Below are 21,998 nucleotides of genomic sequence, written 5' to 3'. Positions count from 1 at the left end.
CCAGGGTAAATGGTGGAGGTCCAGGGTAAATGGTGGAGGTCCAGGGTAAAGGGTGGTGGTCCAGGGTAAAGGGTGGAGGTCCAGGGTAAAGGGTGGTGGTCCAGGGTAAAGGGTGGTGGTAAAGGGTGGTGGTCCAGGGTAAAGGGTGGTGGTAAAGGGTGGTGGTCCAGGGTAAAGGGTGGTGGTCCAGGGTAAATGGTGGAGGTCCAGGGCAAATGGTGGAGGTCCAGGGTAAAGGGTGGAGGTCCAGGGTAAAGGGTGGTGGTCCAGGGTAAAGGGTGGAGGTCCAGGGTAAAGGGTGGTGGTCCAGGGTAAAGGGTGGTGGTAAAGGGTGGTGGTCCAGGGTAAATGGTGGAGGTCCAGGGTAAAGGGTGGTGGTCCGAGGTAAAGGGTGGTGGTCCAGGGTAAAGGGTGGAGGTCCGAGGTAAAGGGTGGAGGTCCGAGGTAAATGGTGGAGGTCCAGGGTAAAGGGTGGAGGTCCAGGGTAAAGGGTGGTGGTCCAGGGTAAATGGTGGAGGTCCAGGGTAAAGGGTGGCGGTCCAGGGTAAAGGGTGGTGGTCCAGGGTAAAGGGTGGTGGTCCAGGGTAAAGGGTGGAGGTCCAGGGTAAAGGGTGGTGGTCCAGGGTAAAGGGTGGAGGTTCAGGGTAAAGGGTGGTGGTCCAGGGTAAAGGGTGGAGGTTCAGGGTAAAGGGTGGTGGTTCAGGGTAAAGGGTGGTGGTCCAGGGTAAAGGGTGGTGGTCCAGGGTAAAGGGTAGTGGTAAAGGGTGGAGGTTCAGGGTAAAGGGTGGTGGTTCAGGGTAAAGGGTGGTGGTCCAGGGTAAAGGGTGGTGGTTCAGGGTAAAGGGTGGTGGTCCAGGGTAAAGGGTGGAGGTCCAGGGTAAAGGGTGGTGGTTCAGGGTAAAGGGTGGTGGTCCAGGGTAAAGGGTGGAGGTCCAGGGTAAATGGTGGTGGTCCAGGGTAAAGGGTGGAGGTCCAGGGTAAAGGGTGGTGGTCCAGGGTAAAGGGTGGTAGTCCAGGGTAAAGGGTGGGGGTCCAGGATAAAGGGTGGTGGTTCAGGGTAAAGGTTGGAGGTCCAGGGTAAAGGGTGGTGGTAAAGGGTGGTGGTCCAGGGTAAAGGGTGGTGGTCCAGGGTAAAGGGTGGTGGTCCAGGGTAAAGGGTGGAGGTCCAGGGTAAAGGGTGGTGGTCCAGGGTAAAGGGTGGTAGTCCAGGGTAAAGGGTGGTGGTTCAGGGTAAAGGGTGGTGGTCCAGGGTAAAGGGTGGGGGTCCAGGGTAAAGGGTGGTGGTTCAGGGTAAAGGGTGGAGGTCCAGGGTAAAGGGTGGTGGTAAAGGGTGGTGGTCCAGGGTAAAGGGTGGTGGTCCAGGGTAAAGGGTGGAGGTCCAGGGTAAAGGGTGGAGGTCCAGGGTAAAGGGTGGTGGTCCAGGGTAAAGGGTGGTGGTAAAGGGTGGTGGTCCAGGGTAAAGGGTGGAGGTCCAGGGTAAAGGGTGGTGGTAAAGGGTGGTAGTCCAGGGTAAAGGGTGGTGGTCCAGGGTAAAGGGTGGAGGTCCAGGGTAAAGGGTGGTGGTCCAGGGTAAAGGGTGGTGGTAAAGGGTGGTGGTCCAGGGTAAAGGGTGGTGGTCCAGGGTAAAGGGTGGAGGTCCAGGGTAAAGGGTGGAGGTCCAGGGTAAAGGGTGGTGGTCCAGGGTAAAGGGTGGTAGTCCAGGGTAAAGGGTGGAGGTCCAGGGTAAAGGGTGGTAGTCCAGGGTAAAGGGTGGAGGTCCAGGGTAAAGGGTGGTAGTCCAGGGTAAAGGGTGCTGGTCCAGGGTAAAGGGTGGTAGTCCAGGGTAAAGGGTGGAGGTCCAGGGTAAAGGGTGGAGGTCCAGGGTAAAGGGTGGTGGTCCAGGGTAAAGGGTGCTGGTCCAGGGTAAAGGGTGGTAGTCCAGGGTAAAGGGTGGAGGTCCAGGGTAAAGGGTGCTGGTCCAGGGTAATAGGTTGATAATCACTATACTTAGAAGAGCTCTAACAGAACAGATGCACCAGCACCATATTCCCTACGTAGGGCACCACTGTTGACCAGAACCCTATCAGCTCTCGTCAAAAGTAGTGCACTTCATAGGGAATAGGGTTCCATTTAGAATACACACTTCATATATAATATAACCCACACGTCTCAGCGTCCAGGCCACCGCCTGAACACATTTAGCTACACCCACAATAACATCTACTAAAAATGTGCATGTTATCAATACAATTTGATTTGAATTGATTTTATAGCTCCCTGCCGTTCTTATTTAGTGGCGTAATGGTGTGTGTGTGTGTGTGTATGTGTGTGTGCCAGTGAATAAATACGTGTGAAACACACACACAGACACACAGACACCTCCATTACATGAGATTGAAATATCCAGTGAGCTTGGAAGAGTGAATCATGTGTGAGTGATTTATTGTCATGCTTTGCCGTTCACTAGTCACAGCTATAATTCCTAGGAATGATCACGTTTTGTTACGGTGTGATGATTCTTTTGGAGGACTAGTGGAGTCAACATATGTTTCTACTTCTCAGTTCCACTTCAAAATATTACCAAATGTTTTACTGACTGTTTAAATGTATGTAGAATATTGGATGTTTTACTGACTGTTTTAATGTATTTAGAATATTGGATTTATTACTGACTGTTTTAATGTATTTAGAATATTGGATGTTTTACTGACTGTTTTAATGTATTTAGAATATTGGATGTTTTACTGACTGTTTAAATGTATTTAGAATATTGGATGTTTTACTGACTGTTTTAATGTATTTAGAATATTGGATGTTTTACTGACTGTTTAAATGTATTTAGAATATTGGATGTTTTACTGACTGCTTTAATGTATTTAGAATATTGGATGTTTTACTGACTGTTTTAATGTATTTAGAATATTGGATGTTTTACTGACTGTTTTAATGTATTTAGAATATTGGATGTTTTACTGACTGTTTTAATGTATTTAGAATATTGGATGTATTACTGACTGTTTTAATGTATTTAGAATATTGGATGTTTTACTGACTGTTTTAATGTATTTAGAATATTGGATGTATTACTGACTGTTTTAATGTATTATGTCTTGATTAGGATCTCGAGGGGGTTTGATTTAATTGATCCTTCAAATGAAATCGTATCGTCTGAAGCCTATGAACCCTATATGTGTATCGACATGCTGACGTCGCTTGAGTCCCAAATGGCATCCTATTCCCTATTAAGTGCACTCCTTTTGACCAGAGCTCATAGAAAAGTAGTGCACTTAAAAAGGGTGCCATTTGAGTTTTGTCCTTCCAGTGACGCTATCAAAGGAAAGAGGCTGAGGAGAAATGTCTGTTCTCTGTGAAGGTGCAATCTGGGATTTGAACGAGAAATGTCTGTTCTCTGTGAAGGTGCAATCTGGGATTTGAAAGAGAAATGTCTGTTCTCTGTGAAGGTGCAATCTGGGATTTGAAAGAGAAATGTCTGTTCTCTGTGAAGGTGCAATCTGGGATTTGAAAGAGAAATGTCTGTTCTCTGTGAAGGTGCAATCTGGGATTTGAAAGAGAAATGTTAAAGCTGCAATATGTCACTTTTTGGAAGACCAAACAAAATGCACATAGAAATGTGAGTTATAGATCTGTAATTTTCATTGAAAGCAAGTCTATTCTAGTCTATGTGCTCTATTTCTATGCTTCCTACTTTTTAAGTTTTGTTTTTGCATCTTTTACTTTCAGTTTTGTACAAACAGCTGAAAATACAACATGTTTGGTTATGGAAAATGTATTTCCCAGTGGTTTAGATGGTACAATGATTCTCTACGCTGTACTAGTTTGTTTTGTCACATACACTGAGATAAGGAAAACTATCAGAATTTCAGCAACCAGGAAATGGCAGACGGATTTCTGCATAGAGCATCTTTAACACTCTCAAATGTATAGACGGGACCATGGAATCAAGGACTGACCATCCATGAAATCTAATTAATTAATGTTTTGAGTCTTTATTGTGGTTGTTTACATTGACTTTGTTCACAAACGTTGGAGTGAAACAAGCTTCTATTTTGGGTTCTGATGGGTTAAGACGGTTGAACTAAAGCTCACAGGGCATCTATAAACTGTATTCTTTAAGAATCAATGGCTATGAAAAATGTATTAAGCAACTGCAGAGTGTCTTTAGAAAAGAACCTGTGATGTCAGCGGCAGGGAAATCCAGGCTTTTAAGACTCTATAGTCGGAGTCCATCCATGCTTTATTCATGAAGGACACGCTGAATGTTAACAAGTAAAATAGTCTCCTCTGTGTCTTTCTCTCCCCTTCCCTCTTCCTCTGTCTTTGGTGCGTGTGCCAGGTGGCACTGTCGCTGTGGACTCCTGCTCTGACCGTCCGATAGCTCCTGTCCTTATCACCGACATCACCACCCGGACCCGTAAAAATACCCCCCCCCCCCCCCCCCCCCCCCCACACACACACACACACACACACACACCACTTTCGCTGCACATCATCATTCAACGGAAATGTGGGGTAAAGACAAACCTGGAAAATCAATGTGTATCCAGTCTTGATAGGCTAGGCTACTACACAAGGTCCAGGGCTGCATCCCAAATTATTCCCCATTCCCTACAGTATATAGTCCACTACTTTTGACCAGGGCCCTGGTTAAAAAGAAGTGAACTAAATAGGGAAGAGGGTCTGAACTATATAGGGAATATATATAGGACTATATGGGGAATATGGAATGATTTGGGACACAGCCCAGGACCCAGTGTAGTAGCCTAGTCTTTACCCCCACATTTAAATTGAATGACGATGAGCAGTGAAAGCGGATAATACAGCCTAAGTGCCCTCTTACTGCGAAGGCTTTCCAAAGTCTACTGGGAAGTGAGGGTAGCAGGTGTGTGTGTGTGTGTGTGTGTGTGTATGTGTGTGTGTGTGTGTGTGTGTGTGTGTGTGTGTGTGTGTGTGTGTGTGTGAGAGAGAGAGAGAGCGGGTTTTTGTGACGTGTGTGTGTTTCAGTACTTTCCTTCCTCTTATCATGAAGTCGTGACTGTCAGACCCATTTCATCCAGGAGAATAAGTTCGGCATCACACGGAGAGCAGCAGGAGCCTCCAACTGCCTCGAGGCACTGATAAAATACACCATCACGCGCTCTCCAGGCACACTGGGGAGCTCGCGGGCAGCCCACGTGCAGTTAGTGGTTCAAAACACTTTCTTCCAACAACGCAATTAAACGCTAACTAAGCAATCCTCACAGTTTACGTGGATACAGTCCTGCAGCAATTGTTAAACAATTCTGCTGAAAATATGAAAAATAAGGTAGACTAGGTTTATTTATTTAAGATATATATTAATTTATCCATGTATTAGCCTACATCTGGCAGGCTATCCCCTGCGTGTGAGGGGTCAGTCTAGCTGTCAATGCAAGTCGAATATTGGGGAATAATTCCAGGCGCAATTTGGAAATATGGTTCTCTGTTGAGTTGAGTTTTGTAACAGAGTAGCGCAGGCATCCGTCCTCTCTCAGGCTTCCACCGGGTCACGTGACGCGTTCCATTTCAGTTCGAAGCTCAGAGCGTTCTAACCCCGAGTCGTCCACCGAGTCAGCCCGAGTTTTAACGACAATAATTATCTTAGACATAGACCTACGGGATATATTTATATGCCTATAATTTATGATACATTTGGTGTGTACAGTTACAACTGAAAAAGAGAGGTTCGTCATTTATGCGTATAAACGTGGCGTAGGGAATACTCAGTGAAATGTAGCCTAAACAGTTGCAAAAACATATTTCTCGGTTCTGTAGACACGCGTAGCATGGTAGAATAAGGACACGGATCAAATTTAGCTCAAATGTCAACGCGGCGAGTTTGTGGCGTTTGGCTGAAACCGCAAGTCTGAGGAAAGGCGCGGGCCACTCCGACGGACGACGAGGATACGACGTGATTTTGTTTCAATAACAGAGTTACAGGGAATTTAAATGTGATCCATTACGTCCATCGACATGTTAGCACATTAATCTGTACGCATTCGATTTCAATTTGTTATTGTGACACACCGCTTGAAAGTGGAGGGGCAAAGATCAGATCAGAACTGAGTGCACGTGTTTGTGAGAATTACCGGAGACGCAGACATCTAAACGGATCGGTTCGTACTCTACAACGACCACGACGCGGTTAATTTCTGACGACTTCGATGGTGTATGAACGCGTTGACAGTCCTGGATCTACAGCTGCGCTTTGCCGTCAACTTTTGACACTCTCTCCCGGAGATAATAACCCCACTCCGGCACACCCCCATCCAAGTTTTGAGCGTCGGATTCCGGGGAAGGGAAGAAGGGCACGGAGGAGATATGGCGGTGACCGTGACTTTATCGCTCTCTCTCCTTCTCTTATCTCTCTCAAGTAAGTAGCCTTAATGGTAAACCGTTTGTGTTTGTAAATGTCATGTTTTGCACGCAGAAGACTAACTCAAAATGAACGCCGCTCGGGTTGCCAACATTGTTTTTAAATGAGGCAATGTCATGAAGTCGTTTGTGAAATACATCTAGGCTATAAACTACAGACTGAAATAAAACGCTTTTCGAAATGTATTTGGACAGGCTATTACTCCAGTAAGGAACCATATTATATACATTATAATATATATATATATATATATCGCAACGAAGACAGCTTCCAAAGTCGATTAATATTTTCGTATAACCGTATGTTGTTTCGCCCTGTCCTCGCTTTTTAGGTCTTGAAAAGTTGCAGGGGAGTTGCCGTTGTCCGTTGTTCTGAAAGTTTGCCACGATTACAGACGGCATTACCTCTCCTCTCTTCTCCCTCTCTCCTTGTTGACTAATCTCAGCAAACTGTCAGCACCATGGACAGCGCACACGGATTCAACTCTCTCATGTCTGTCTATATTGAATAGAGTAGTGTTCTGTTCAATCTCGCTGGACATTTGTAAAGGAAAACTTTCATGCCTAATGCTGTTCAGTCAAAGTTGGGCCCTTGGATTGACTTTAGTGTTCAACGTCTGTCCATTGAGGCTTTGTTAACAAGCTATAACGATTAAGTAACAGAACATTAATGACACTGAGTCAATACAACTATGGCAGGAGAAGTCTAATGTACTGTAATGTACCTACACACACCTGGTACACTAGTAGTATTTCTCAGACCTGGTCCTGGGGAGCCAGAGGGGTTTTGCCATGGCACTAACACACCTGATAAAACACATCAACTCATCATCAAGCCTTTGATGATTTGAATCTGGTGTGTTAGTACTAGGGCAAAACCAAACATGGAGGGGGGGTGATGTCACCAGGCAGGCCAAAACTCCACCCCACAAAACAGGCTGAAATATCAGGCTGTCCTTTCAAACAGTTCTTACACTAAATTATTATTATTATCATAATTATCATAATTTTCACAATTTCAAAGTATATTCCAACCTTTTTAACCCCCCCCCCCCCCTCCCCCCTCCCAATATGTTGGGGCATGGACTCTACAAGGTGTAAGCGTTCCTTGCGTTCCACAGGGATGCCGGCCCATGGTGACTCCGATGCTTCCCACAGCTGTGTCAAGTTGGCTAGATGTCCTTTGGGTGGTGGACCATTCTTGATACACGGTGGAAACTGTTGAGTGTGAAAAACCCAGCAGCATTGCAGTTCTTGACACAAACCAGTGAGCCTGGCATCTACAACCATACCCTGTTCAAAAGGCCCTTCAATCTTTTGTCTTGCCCATTCACCCTCTGAATAGTACACATACACAATCCATGTCTCATGTCTGAAGGCCTAAACATCCTTCTTTAACCCGTCTCCTCCCCTTCATCTACACTGATTGAAGTGTCATCAATAAGGGATCACAGTTTTCACCTGGATTCACATGGTCAGCCTGTCATGGAAAGAGCAGATGTTAATAATGTGTTGTACCCTCAGTGTATATAAAACACAACACAATCACGTTTGACTTCACTAGGCCTTTATAGAAACACTGCAGGAGTAAATAGTCCCATTATGACAGAACAGGCACAGTGTTCAGCCAGACTGCAGATACCTGAAGGGATGCTCAGCCAGTGAAGGAGGAAGGAGTTAGACATGAACGGAAACCAAGGCCTTCAGCTTGTGGAGTCAAACACTTTCCATGGCGTGCTTGGACCCCACATACACACTCAGCCCATCCCACTTCACGTCTTACCCCTCCCCTTCATTGTTTTCACTTCTGGAAGATGAAAGCAATATGGTGGAAACTTTACCAGTACACTGTTTATACCTACCCAGAACCTACAGACATGCTAACATCTATCTGATAGCTACCCAGAACCTCCAGACATGCTAACATCTATCTGATAGCTACCCAGACCCTACAGACTTGCCAACACCCATCGAGGGGTTATGGCCAAGCGTAAGGGTCAAGGACCAATTTGCGACCGGCTGCTTTACTCCAAAGATTATATTTTATGTTGACAAGATAGCCGAGTGACAGCTCTAACAATGGAAATACTTGTCCTCCGTGATTAAAGGCAGGTGAGATTAGGTGGCACCATTTTAGCCAATGAGAGATCAGATACGCGTGTGAACAACAGGCACAACTAAGTCATTTTTCTACATTTTGCTGGAATGCACGTGCATTCACATATATCAATACATTTGTAACAGCCTAAACAGGACATTTCTATTAAATCAAATAAGCCTCATGTAATTCGACAGTCCCTCATAGTCCTCCATACAAAAAGGGCTTATCTCACCCAGATCTTGGGTGGAGTAACTCTCTCTCACTTCGCCCCTTCCTCTCTGCTTACTCCAACACATACCTTATTCACTTAATAATGTCAGTTTGTATTGAACCGTGAAGGTATACGTTGAAGTTCAATTGAGTTTCCAGGACACAGAGAGACAGAGTCGCGATGATGTCTACCACGGCCCCAGCCTCAGTCTGTCCTGCTAGCTAGATGTACACTAGGACCTCACAGCTTGGGGTGGAGGTGTAATCCAGTGATCCAGGTACAGAAGCCAAGGTACATGAACCCACAGAGGAAGAGGCCAGTCTCCTGCAGTCTGTTGAGCGCTCGCGCGCGCACACACACACACACACACACACACACACACACACACACACACACACACACTCACACACACAGAAACACACACAGAAACACACACTCAGAGAAACAAACACAAAAGCACACACAGACACACACACACACACACACACACACACACACACACACACACACACACACACATACAAATACAGGTGCACACACACACAGAAACACACACAAACACACTGTGCAGACCAATGACAGCTGAGCATTAGTGATTTACCCAGGATGCTGTTCTCATCAGGCGGTAACAAGAGAGTTGTGTCACTCTGCCAACAGTTCCATCCCAACCAGTGTGTGTGTGTGTGTGTGAGTGTGTGTGTGTGTGTGAGTGTGTGTGTGTGAGTGTGTGTGTGTGAGTGTGTGTGTGACAGTTCTTTCTCACGGGCGCCTCAGTCTGCTTTTTATTTCCCTTACCGTTAATATTAATGAAGGCCAGCATTCCTCAGCTCCAGTCCAGGAGTACCCTTTGGATTGCACATATTTGTTCCATCCCAGCACTAATACCCCCAATTCCACTATTCCAGGGCTTGATGGTTAGATTGAGTCGTTGAATCAGGTGTGTTAGTGCTGGGCTGAAACAAAAAAACACTTATGACTGTGTTATGGAGGGTTATGACAGTGTTATGGAGGGTTATGACAGTGTTATGGAGGGTTATGACCGTGTTATGGAGGGTTATGACCGTGTTATGGAGGGTTATGACCGTGTTATGGAGGGTTATGACAGTGTAATGGGTTATGACAGTGTTATGGAGGGTTATGACAGTGTTATGGGTTATGACAGTGTTATGGAGGGTTATGACAGTGTTATGGAGGGTTATGACAGTGTAATGGGTTATGACAGTGTTATGGAGGGTTATGCCAGTGTTATGGGTTATGACCGTGTTATGGAGGGTTATGACAGTGTTATGGGTTATGACCGTGTTATGGAGGGTTATGACCGTGTTATGGAGGGTTATGCCAGTGTTATGGGTTATGACCGTGTTATGGAGGGTTATGACAGTGTTATGGGTTATGACCGTGTTATGGAGGGTTATGACAGTGTAATGGGTTATGACAGTGTTATGGAGGGTTATGACCGTGTTATGGAGGGTTATGACAGTGTTATGGGTTATGACCGTGTTATGGAGGGTTATGCCAGTGTTATGGGTTATGACCGTGTTATGGAGGGTTATGCCAGTGTTATGGGTTATGACCGTGTTATGGAGGGTTATGCCAGTGTTATGGGTTATGACCGTGTTATGGAGGGTTATGACCGTGTTATGGAGGGTTATGACAGTGTAATGGGTTATGACCGTGTTATGGAGGGTTATGCCAGTGTTATGGGTTATGACCGTGTTATGGAGGGTTATGACAGTGTTATGGAGGGTTATGACAGTGTAATGGGTTATGACAGTGTTATGGAGGGTTATGACAGTGTTATGGAGGGTTATGACCGTGTTATGGAGGGTTATGACAGTGTTATGGGTTATGACCGTGTTATGGAGGGTTATGACAGTGTTATGGGTTATGACCGTGTTATGGAGGGTTATGACAGTGTTATGGAGGGTTATGACAGTGTTATGGAGGGTTATGACCGTGTTATGGAGGGTTATGACAGTGTTATGGGTTATGACCGTGTTATGGAGGGTTATGCCAGTGTTATGGGTTATGACCGTGTTATGGAGGGTTATGCCAGTGTTATGGGTTATGACCGTGTTATGGAGGGTTATGACAGTGTAATGGGTTATGACAGTGTTATGGAGGGTTATGACAGTGTTATGGGTTATGACAGTGTTATGGAGGGTTATGCCAGTGTTATGGGTTATGACAGTGTTATGGAGGGTTATGACAGTGTTATGGGTTATGACAGTGTTATGGAGGGTTATGACAGTGTTATGGGTTATGACAGTGTTATGGAGGGTTATGACAGTGTTATGGAGGGTTATGACCGTGTTATGGAGGGTTATGACAGTGTTATGGGTTATGACCGTGTTATGGAGGGTTATGACAGTGTTATGGGTTATGACCGTGTTATGGAGGGTTATGACAGTGTAATGGGTTATGACAGTGTTATGGAGGGTTATGACAGTGTTATGGGTTATGACAGTGTTATGGAGGGTTATGACCGTGTTATGGAGGGTTATGACAGTGTTATGGAGGGTTATGACAGTGTTATGGAGGGTTATGACTGTGTTATGGAGGGTTGTGACAGTGTTATGGAGGGTTATGACAGTGTTATGGGTTATGACAGTGTTATGGGTTATGACAGTGTTATGGAGGGTTATGACAGTGTTATGGAGGGTTATGACAGTGTTATGGAGGGTTATGACAGTGTTATGGGTTATGACCGTGTTATGGAGGGTTATGACAGTGTTATGTAGCCTTTATGAAGGCTTCAGGTTCAGATAAAGTGTAACCCAGAGGTGATGAGGATGCTCTATGGGTGTGGTGTCTCCTCGCCTCTCCCCATCTCCTCTCTTCTCCCGCTCTCCTTTCTTCTCCCCATCTCCTCTCTTCTCTCTCCTCTCTTCTCCTCTCTTCTCTCTCCTCTCCTCTCTTCTCCTCTCTTCTCCCCCTCTCTTCCCTCTGCCCTCTCCCCATTCCCTCTCTGCTAAAAGAGACATGAGACAATCACACTGATGAAGGAGACCTGAGACAATCACACTGATAAAGGAGACCTGAGACAATCACACTGATAAAGGAGACAATCACAATGATAAAGGAGACCTGAGACAATCACACTGATAAAGGAGACAATCACACTGATAAAGGAGACAATCACACTGATAAAGGAGACCTGAGACAATCACACTGATAAAGGAGACAATCACACTGATAAAGGAGACAATCACACTGATAAAGGAGACAACCACACTGATAAAGGTGACAATCACACTGATAAGAGACCTGAGACAATCACACTGATAAAGGAGACAATCAAACTGATAAAGGACCTGAGACACTTACACTGATAAAGGAGACAATCACACTGATAAAGGACCTGAGACAATCACACTGATAAAGGACCTGAGACAATCACACTGATAAAGGAGACCTGAGACAATCACACTGATAAAGGAGACCTGAGACAATCACACTGATAAAGGAGACAATCACACTGATAAAGGACCTGAGACAATCACACTGATAAAGGAGACCTGAGACAATCACACTGATAAAGGAGTCAATCACACTGATAAAGGAGACCTGAGACAATCACACTGATAAAGGAGACAACCACACTGATAAAGGTGACAATCACACTGATAAAGGAGACCTGAGACAATCACACTGATAAAGGAGCCAATCACACTGATAAAGGACCTGAGACAATCACACTGATAAAGGAGGCCTGAGACATTCACACTGATAAAGGAGACAACCACACTGATAAAGGTGACAATCACACTGATAAAGGAGACCTGAGACATTCACACTGATAAAGGAGTCAATCACACTGATAAAGGAGTCAATCACACTGATAAAGGAGACAATCACACTGATAAAGGAGTCAATCACACTGATAAAGGAGACAATCACACTGATAAAGGAGACAATCACACTGATAAGAGACCTGAGACAATCACACTGATAAAGGAGACCTGAGACAATCACACTGATAAAGGAGACCTGAGACAATCACACTGATAAAGGAGACCTGAGACAATCACACTGATAAAGGAGACCTGAGACAATCACACTGATAAAAGAGACCTGAGACTCACACTGATAAAGGAGACCTGAGACAATCACACTGATAAAGGAGGCCTTTCGGTTTGTTTGAGAAAGAGAGTGATAGTGTGTAATTGTGGTTGTGAGTGTGTAGCTGTGGGTGCAATTGTGTGTCTGTGTTTGTGTGTTCAGGCTGGAGAGACTAGCTCTTAAAGGAAGCCATTCCAGATGGCCTCTCTTTTAATAATTTACTTCAGGATATGTTCTACCTCTCCTCCACCGCTAACGCTTTGTCTGGTGAGCTACACACACATACACACACACACACACACACACACACACACACACACAATGTTTGTTCAGTTAAAGCATTAACATCAGTTGGGACACCGAATAAAGAGTCATGAAGACAGTGGTACCTTAAAAACTTGTTAGGGCTAGGGGTTCCGCCCCTCGACAACATCCGCTGAATAGGCAGAGCGCCAAATTCAAAAATATATATACTTTTTTATTTCACTTTCAAACATTCACACGTGCAATACACTCAATTAAAGTGTAACTTCTTGTTAATCTACCTATCGTGTCCGATTTCAAAAATTATTTACAGTGAAATCACACCATATGATTATGTTAGGTCAGAGCCTAGTCACAAAAACAACATACAGCCATTTTCCAGCCAAAGAGAGTAGTCACAAAAAGCAGAAATATAGATAAAATTAACCACTAACCTTTGATGATCTTCATCAGATGACACTCATAGGACTTCATGTTACACAATACATGTATGTTTTGTTCGATAAAGTTCATATTTATGTCCAAAAATCTCACTTTACATTGGCGCTTTATGGTCAGTAATGTTGAGATACGAGTATTATGCACAGAATTATAGATATACTTCTCCTTATTGCAACTGCTGTGTCAGATTTCAAAAAAACTTTTTCGAAAAAGCATACCATGCAATAATCTGAGTACAGCGCTCAGGTAACAAAACAGCCAAACAGATATCCGCCATGTTTTGGAGTCAACATTAGTCAGAAATAGCATTATAAATATTCACTTACCATTGATGATCTTCATCAGAATGCACTCCCAGGAATCCCATTTCCACAATAAATGTTTGTTTTGTTCGATAAAGTCCATAATTTATGTCCAAATACCTCCTTTTTGTTCGCACGTTTAGCCCAGTAGTCAAAATTCATGAGGCGCGATCACTAGGTGCAGACGAAAAGTCAAAAAGTTCAGTTACAGTCCGTAGAAACATGTCAAACGATGTATAGAATCAATCTTCAGGAAGTTTTTAACAAAAATCTTCAATAATGTTCCAACCGGAGAATTCCTTTGTCTTTAGAATTGCAATGGAACACGCGTGGTCAATTGCAATGAACACGCGTGGTCAGCTCATGGCACTCGGGGAGAGACCTTACTCAATCCCCTCTCATTCGCCCCCACTTCACAGTAAAAGCATCAAACAAGGTTCTAAAGACTCTTGACATCTAGTGGAAGCCCTAGGAAGTGCAATATGACCCCATAGATACTGTATATTCGATAGGCAATGAGTTCAAAAACTACAAACCTCAGATTTCCCACTTCCTGGTTGGATTTTTCTAAGGTTTTCGCCTGCCATATGAGTTGTATTATACTCACAGACATCATTCAAACAGTTTTAGAAACTTCAGAGTGTTTTCTGTCCAATACTACTAATAATATGCATATATTAGCATCTGGGACAGAGTAGCAGGCAGTTCACTCTGGGCACGCTTTTCATCCGAACGTGAAAATGCTGCCCCCCAGTCCCAAACAGGTTGTTAACATTGAACTGGTTCCATCTCCACAAAATGATCAACATGCACAAAGAGAGTTTTATTCTCCATCTTAAAAGGATCTTCTTTAAATGTCCCTTTATCCCAGCTGATAACATGTGAAAGAACAGTGTTTCTTCAGATATACGTTAAATACATGATACAGGATGAGAGAAAAGACACAGCATGGTAGAGGTTCAACTGGTTCACTCTCCTCGTGTGTGTGTGTGTGTGTGTGTGTGTGTGTGTGTGTGTGTTGTACTCTGAAGGATCTTCTCCATATGTGTGCTATCGCTCTATCATTCAATGACATTTAACAGATGTTTTCATCATGCTGCAGCTACTCACTTTAGACAGATCATTCCATCATTCTCTCTGTCTCTTTATCTGTCTCTTTCTCTGTCTGTCTCTCTGTCTCTCTCTCTCTCTCTCTCTCTCTGTCGCTCTCTCTCTGTTCGCTCTCTCTCTGTTCGCTCTCTCTCTGTTCGCTCTCTCTCTGTCTGTCTGTCTCTCTCTCTGTCTGTCTGTCTCTGTCTCTCTCTCTGATATTGTGCTAATATCCTATTCACAGGGAGAGCAAAGAGCTTTTTTGAAAACACATGCACAGTGATTGTTCTGCGGTATAGAACAGCCAGCTGCAGTATACATCATACACACAACTATAGAGTGAAGTGCATGCTAATATCAGTCAGTCACTCCACCTATCAGAGGGCTGAGTACTATCTTGCTCGTGCACAGTGTCTTTGTTCCAAATGGAACTCTATTCCCAGATAGTGCACTATTAGCCAGGGCCATATTCCCTATATAGTGCACTATTAGCCAGGGCCATATTCCCTATATAGTGCACTACTGACCAGGGCCATACTCCCTATATAGTGCACTACTGACCAGGGCCATACTCCCTATATAGTGCACTACTGACCAGGGTCATACTCCCTATATAGTGCACTACTGACCAGGGCCCTATTCCATATATAGTGCACTACTTCTGACCAGGGCCCTATTCCCTATGTAGTGCACTACATCTGACCAGAACCCTATTCCCTATGTAGTGCACCACTTCTGACCAGAACCCTATTCCCTATGTAGTGCACTACATCTGACCAGAACCCTATTCCCTATGTAGTGCACCACTTCTGACCAGAACCCTATTCCCTATGTAGTGCACTACATCTGACCAGAACCCTATTCCCTATGTAGTGCACCACTTCTGAGCAGAACCCTATTCCCTATGAAGTGCACCACTTCTGACCAGAACCCTATTCCCTATGTAGTGCACTACATCTGACCAGAACCCTATTCCCTATGTAGTGCACCACTTCTGACCAGAACCCTATTCCCTATGTAGTGCACCACTTCTGACCAGAACCCTATTCCCTATGTAGTGCACTACATCTGACCAGAACCCTATTCCCTATGTAGTGCACTACATCTGACCAGAACCCAATTCCCTATGTAGTGCACCACTTCTGACCAGGGTCACTAATGTTAGTGCTTGATTTTGAATATATCCTGCATTGTGTCTATACAAAATGTCTACTTGCTAACTTGATACAATACTCAACTTAACTAGGGCCTTCATAACCTTGAACACACAGAAACCTTAACTGGGGCCTTCACAACCTTGAACACACAGAAACCTTGACTAGGGCCTTCATAACCTTGAACACACAGAAACCTTAACTGGGGCCTTCATAACCTTGAACACACAGAAACCTTAACTACGGCCTTCACAACCTTGAACACACAGAAACCTTAACTGGGGCCTTCACAACCTTGAACACACAGAAACCTTAACTACGGCCTTCACAACCTTGAACGCACAGAAACCTTAACTGGGGCTTTCACAACCTTGAACACACAGAAATCTTAGCTACGGCATTCACAACCTTGAACACACAGAAACCTTAACTGGGGCCTTCACAACCTTGAACACACAGAATCCTTAACTACGGCCTTCACAACCTTGAACACACAGAAACCTTAACTCGGGCCTTCACAACTTTGAACACACAGAAACCTTTGCTAGCCTAGCTGAACTGAACAGCAGTTGAGTTAACTTACAGTAGGGTACAGGTAGGTTTCTCCCTGCGGGTAATGCTGGTTGTAAAATGACATCAGCTCTACAACTGCTTTGTCTCTGGGCTGTTACAGTAGAGTGAGGCAGAGGAAAAGTGATGCGTGGACTAAAAGTTAGTGTGTGTGAGATTCCTCCCCTCCAGCTGTCTCTGTGTCTCAAATGTCACCCTATATAGTGCCCTAGTTATGACCAAGGCCCAGGGGAACCAAGGGAATAGGGTTTGAAACTAGGCCTTTAACTAGTCGGGCAGCAACCTCGCGGTTCACGTTGCCACATCACTACACACCCTGATTCTCAGTCAGCTACTGGGGGGAGATCATGACAGAAGCTAGGAGTGTGTCAGAACAATGTATTGGGGGAGTAGCACAGCCGCGAGGAGAGAGAGAGAGACCATTCATGGTTACATTGGAGCAGAAAAAGGCAATGGTAGTCAATGTCTCTATCTTTCAGTCGTCTTTCTGTCGTCTTTCTGTCTCTCTCTTTCTGTGTCTCTGTCTCTCTCTTTCTGTGTCTCTGTCTCTCTCTTTCTGTGTCTGTCTCTCTCTTCCAGTCGTCTTTCTGTCTCTCTCTTTCTGTGTCTCTGTCTCTCTCTTCCAGTTGTTTTTCTGTCTCTCTCTTTCTGTCCTCTGTCTCTCTCTTTCAGTCGTCTTTCTGTGTCTTTTCTTTTTACACACACACACACACACACACACACACACACACACACACACACACACACACACACACACACACACACACACACACACACACACACACACACACACACACACACACACACACACACAGTAAGAGAGAGAGTGTGTGTGTATGTTGACATTTTCCTTCTCCACGTCTGGAGGGGCCGTGATGGCTGCTACAGTGTGTCAGTCCTCTAGAGTTCAAACTCTCTGCCAACAAACCGCTGTTAGTTAAAGGGGCAATCCGGGATTTCATATTTTTTTTAACTTTGAAATGAATGGTATATAGCCATTAATTCTTGAAGAATATAATTTATAAATGTCTCTTGAGCTTAGTTCAACCTTCTAAACCTATCAAAACTCCAAATATAAGCTTGTTTTACTCCATTGTTTGTAAACAGACACTGTAGCCTGTAGCTTCAAAACGTTATAAAACTATGATTACGTGGATGGTCAGTCCCTGCATCCATATCTTTGTCTATGAATTTGAGAGCGGTTCTATTTTTCCTGCCCCGCCCCTCAGCGGTTTACCAAAATAAAGTGGCCATTTTATTGTAGTTTGAATCCCAGATTGCCTCTTTTTATAAGGCATTTGTCTGTCTCTGTGAGCCAGAGTGTTTTGTCTGTGTTTGAGCAGACGTTCAGTCTGTGAGTGTGTTCCTTTCTGATAAAATAGCTGTGATACTATGGGGACGTAAACTATCAGCAGTCTATCTCCTGTGTGTGTGTGTGTGTGTGTGTGTGTGTGTGTGTGTGTGTGTGTGTGTGTGTGTGTGTGTGTGTGTGTGTGTGTGTGTGTGTGTGTGTGTGTGTGTGTGTGTGTCTGTGTGTCTGTGTGTCTGTGTGTGTGTGTGACGTCTGGGCGTGTACTCATTTCAGATGGTGAACAGCTGGTGTGTGTGAAAGTGTGTTTTGTATCTTGTTGAGTCAAGGGAGGCTGGTGTGTGTGCTTTCAGAAACCAACTTTCAGGGGTTGGTTTGTGTGTGTAATTCTCTCTCTTTCTCTCTCGTGTGCGTCTGTGTATGCTTATGCATGTCTCTGTGTGTGTGTCTTCTTTGTGTGTCTACGTGTGTGTGTGTGTCCAGGTACAGGAGCGGAGAATGCAGAGGAGCGTCTGGTGAACTACCTGTTGAGTCCAGAGCGTTATAACAAACTGATCCGTCCTGCTGTTAACAAGAGCCAGCAGGTTACCATCTCTATACAGGTGTCTCTGTCACAGCTCATCAGTGTGGTGGGTACGCAGGCACACACACAGACACACACACACACACACACACACACACACACACACACACACACACACACACACACACACACACACACACACACACACACACACACACACACACACACACACGCACACATTAACATTAACATACAGACACTATGTCACCATTTCTATAACACACTGAGCAGAACATTAACATACAGACACTATGTCACCATTTCTATAACACACTGAGCAGAACATTAACATACAGACACTATGTCACCATTTCTATAACACTCTGAGCAGAACATTAACATACAGACACTATGTCACCATGTACAGACACTATGTCACCATTTCTATAACACTCTGAGCAGAACATTAACATACAGACACTATGTCACCATGTACAGACACTATGTCACCATTTCTATAACACCCTGAGCAGAACATTAACATACAGACACTATGTCACCATTTCTATAACACACTGAGCAGAACATTAACATACAGACACTATGTCACCATTTCTATAACACACTGAGCAGAACATTGACATACAGACACTATGTCACCATTTCTATAACACACTGAGCAGAACATTAACATACATTCACTATGTCACCATGTACAGACACTATGTCACCATTTCTATAACACACTGATCAGAACATTAACATACAGACACTATGTCACCATTTCTATAACACCCTGAGCAGAACATTAACATACAGACACTATGTCACCATGTACAGACACTATGTCACCATTTCTATAACACACTGAGCAGAACATTAACGTACAGACACTATGTCACCATGTACAGACACTATGTCACCATTTCTATAACACACTGAGCAGAACATTAACATACAGACACTATGTCACCATTTCTATAACACACTGAGCAGAACATTAACATACAGACACTATGTCACCATGTACAGACACTATGTCACCATTTCTATAACACACTGAGCAGAACATTAACATACAGACACTATGTCACCATGTACAGACACTATGTCACCATTTCTATAACACACTGAGCAGAACATTAACATACAGACACTATGTCACCATTTCTATAACACACTGAGCAGAACATTAATGTACAGACACTATGTCACCATTTCTATAACACACTGAGCAGAACATTAACATACAGACACTATGTCACCATTTCTATAACACACTGAGCAGAACATTAACATACAGACACTATGTCACCATTTCTATAACACACTGATCAGAACATTAACATACAGACACTATGTCACCATTTCTATAACACTCTGAGCAGAACATTAACATACAGACACTATGTCACCATGTACAGACACTATGTCACCATTTCTATAACACACTGAGCAGAACATTAACATACAGACACTATGTCACCATTTCTATAACACTCTGAGCAGAACATTAACATACAGACACTATGTCACCATTTCTATAACACTCTGAGCAGAACATTAACATACAGACACTATGTCACCATTTCTATAACACTCTGAGCAGAACATTAACATACAGACACTATGTCACCATTTCTATAACACTCTGAGCAGAACATTAACATACAGACACTATGTCACCATTTCTATAACACACTGATCAGAACATTAACATACAGACACTATGTCACCATGTACAGACACTATGTCACCATTTCTATAACACTCTGAGCAGAACATTAACATACAGACACTATGTCACCATGTACAGACACTATGTCAACATTTCTATAACACTCTGAGCAGAACATTAACATACAGACACTATGTCACCATGTACAGACACTATGTCACCATGTACAGACACTATGTCACCATTTCTATAACACTCTGAGCAGAACATTAACATACAGACACTATGTCACCATGTACAGACACTATGTCACCATTTCTATAACACTCTGAGCAGAACATTAACATACAGACACTATGTCACCATGTACAGACACTATGTCACCATGTACAGACACTATGTCACCATTTCTATAACACCCTGAGCAGAACATTAACATACAGACACTATATCACCATTTCTTTGTCTTTCAGAATGAGAGAGAACAGATTATGACCACCAACCTCTGGCTGTTCCAGGTGATGGTCTTTACACTCCCAGCTCTAACAGGCCCCAGTTAACCAACACTGTGGATGACTCCCAAATGCCTCCCTTTCACTATATCTATTCTCTATATAGTGTGGCACGTTATACCAGTGCCCAGTAGTGCACTATAGGACAGGGCTCTCCAACCCTGTTCCTGGAGAGATACCCTCCTGTAGGTTTTAACTCCAACCCTGTTCCTGGAGAGAAACCCTCCTGTAGGTTTTAACTCCAACCCTGTTCCCGGAGAGCTACCCTCCTGTAGGTTTTAACTCCAACCCTGTTCCTGGAGAGCTACCCTCCTGTAGGTTTTAACTCCAACCCTGTTCCTGGAGAGCTACCCTCCTGTAGGTTTTAACTCCAACCCTGTTCCTAGAGAGATACCCTCCTGTAGATTTTAATTCCAACTCTGTTCCTGGAGAGATACCCTCCTGTAGGTTTTAACTCCAACCCTGTTCCCGGAGAGCTACCCTCCTGTAGGTTTTAACTCCAACCCTGTTCCTGGAGAGATACACTCCTGTAGGTTTTAATTCCAACCCTGTTCCTGGAGAGCTACTGTCCTGTAGGTTTTAACTCCAGCCCTGTTCCTGGAGAGCTATCCTCCTGTAGGTTTTAACTCCAACCCTGTTCCTAGAGATACCCTCCTGTAGGTTTTAATTCCAACTCTGTTCCTGGAGAGATACCCTCCTGTAGGTTTTAACTCCAACCCTGTTCCTGGAGAGATACACTCCTGTAGGTTTTAACTCCAACCCTGTTCCTGGAAAGATACCCTCCAGTAGGTTTTAACTCCAACCCTGTTCCTGGAGAGATACACTCCTGTAGGTTTTAACTCCAACCCTGTTCCTGGAGAGCTACTGTCCTGTAGGTTTTAACTCCAACCCTGTTCCTGAAGAGCTACCCTCCTGTAGGTTTTAACTCCAACCCTGTTCCTGGAGAGCTACCCTCCTGTAGGTTTTAACTCCAACCCTGTTCCTGGAGCGATACACTCCTGTAGGTTTTAACTCCAACCCTGTTCCTGGAGAGATACCCTCCTGTAGGTTTTAACTCCAACCCTGTTCCTGGAGCGATACACTCCTGTAGGTTTTAACTCCAACCCTGTTCCTGAAGAGCTACCCTCCTGTAGGTTTTAACTCCAACCCTGTTCCTGGAGCGATACACTCCTGTAGGTTTTAATTCCAACTCTGTTCCTGGAGAGATACCCTCCTGTAGGTTTTAACTCCAACCCTGTTCCTGGAGAGATACACTCCTGTAGGTTTTAACTCCAACCCTGTTCCTGGAAAGATACCCTCCAGTAGGTTTTAACTCCAACCCTGTTCCTGGAGAGATACACTTCTGTAGGTTTTAACTCCAACCCTGTTCCTGGAGAGCTACTGTCCTGTAGG

The 21,998-nt window shown here is 44.2% G+C and overlaps 1 protein-coding gene across 1 annotated transcript in view; it reads left to right on the top strand.

Moving 5' to 3' along the window:
• Window positions 1-5,618: 5,618 nt before the first annotated feature.
• LOC110519453 (neuronal acetylcholine receptor subunit beta-2) overlaps window positions 5,619-21,998 on the top strand; it is a 23,416-nt gene continuing 7,036 nt past the window's right edge. Inside the window, exons 1-3 of the mRNA XM_090209552.1 lie at window positions 5,619-6,388; window positions 18,377-18,522; window positions 20,568-20,612. Coding sequence (XP_090065678.1) covers window positions 6,337-6,388; window positions 18,377-18,522; window positions 20,568-20,612 — 243 coding nt within the window. The 5' untranslated portion in view covers window positions 5,619-6,336. The remainder of the gene's footprint in view (window positions 6,389-18,376; window positions 18,523-20,567; window positions 20,613-21,998) is intronic.

Source organism: Oncorhynchus mykiss, chromosome 19, assembly GCF_057628025.1.
Source record: "Oncorhynchus mykiss isolate SJ-2025 chromosome 19, ASM5762802v1, whole genome shotgun sequence".
Lineage (NCBI taxonomy): Eukaryota > Metazoa > Chordata > Actinopteri > Salmoniformes > Salmonidae > Oncorhynchus > Oncorhynchus mykiss.
Note: the sequence above shows the minus strand (reverse complement) of the source record. Positions and strands in the feature narration are given on the sequence as shown.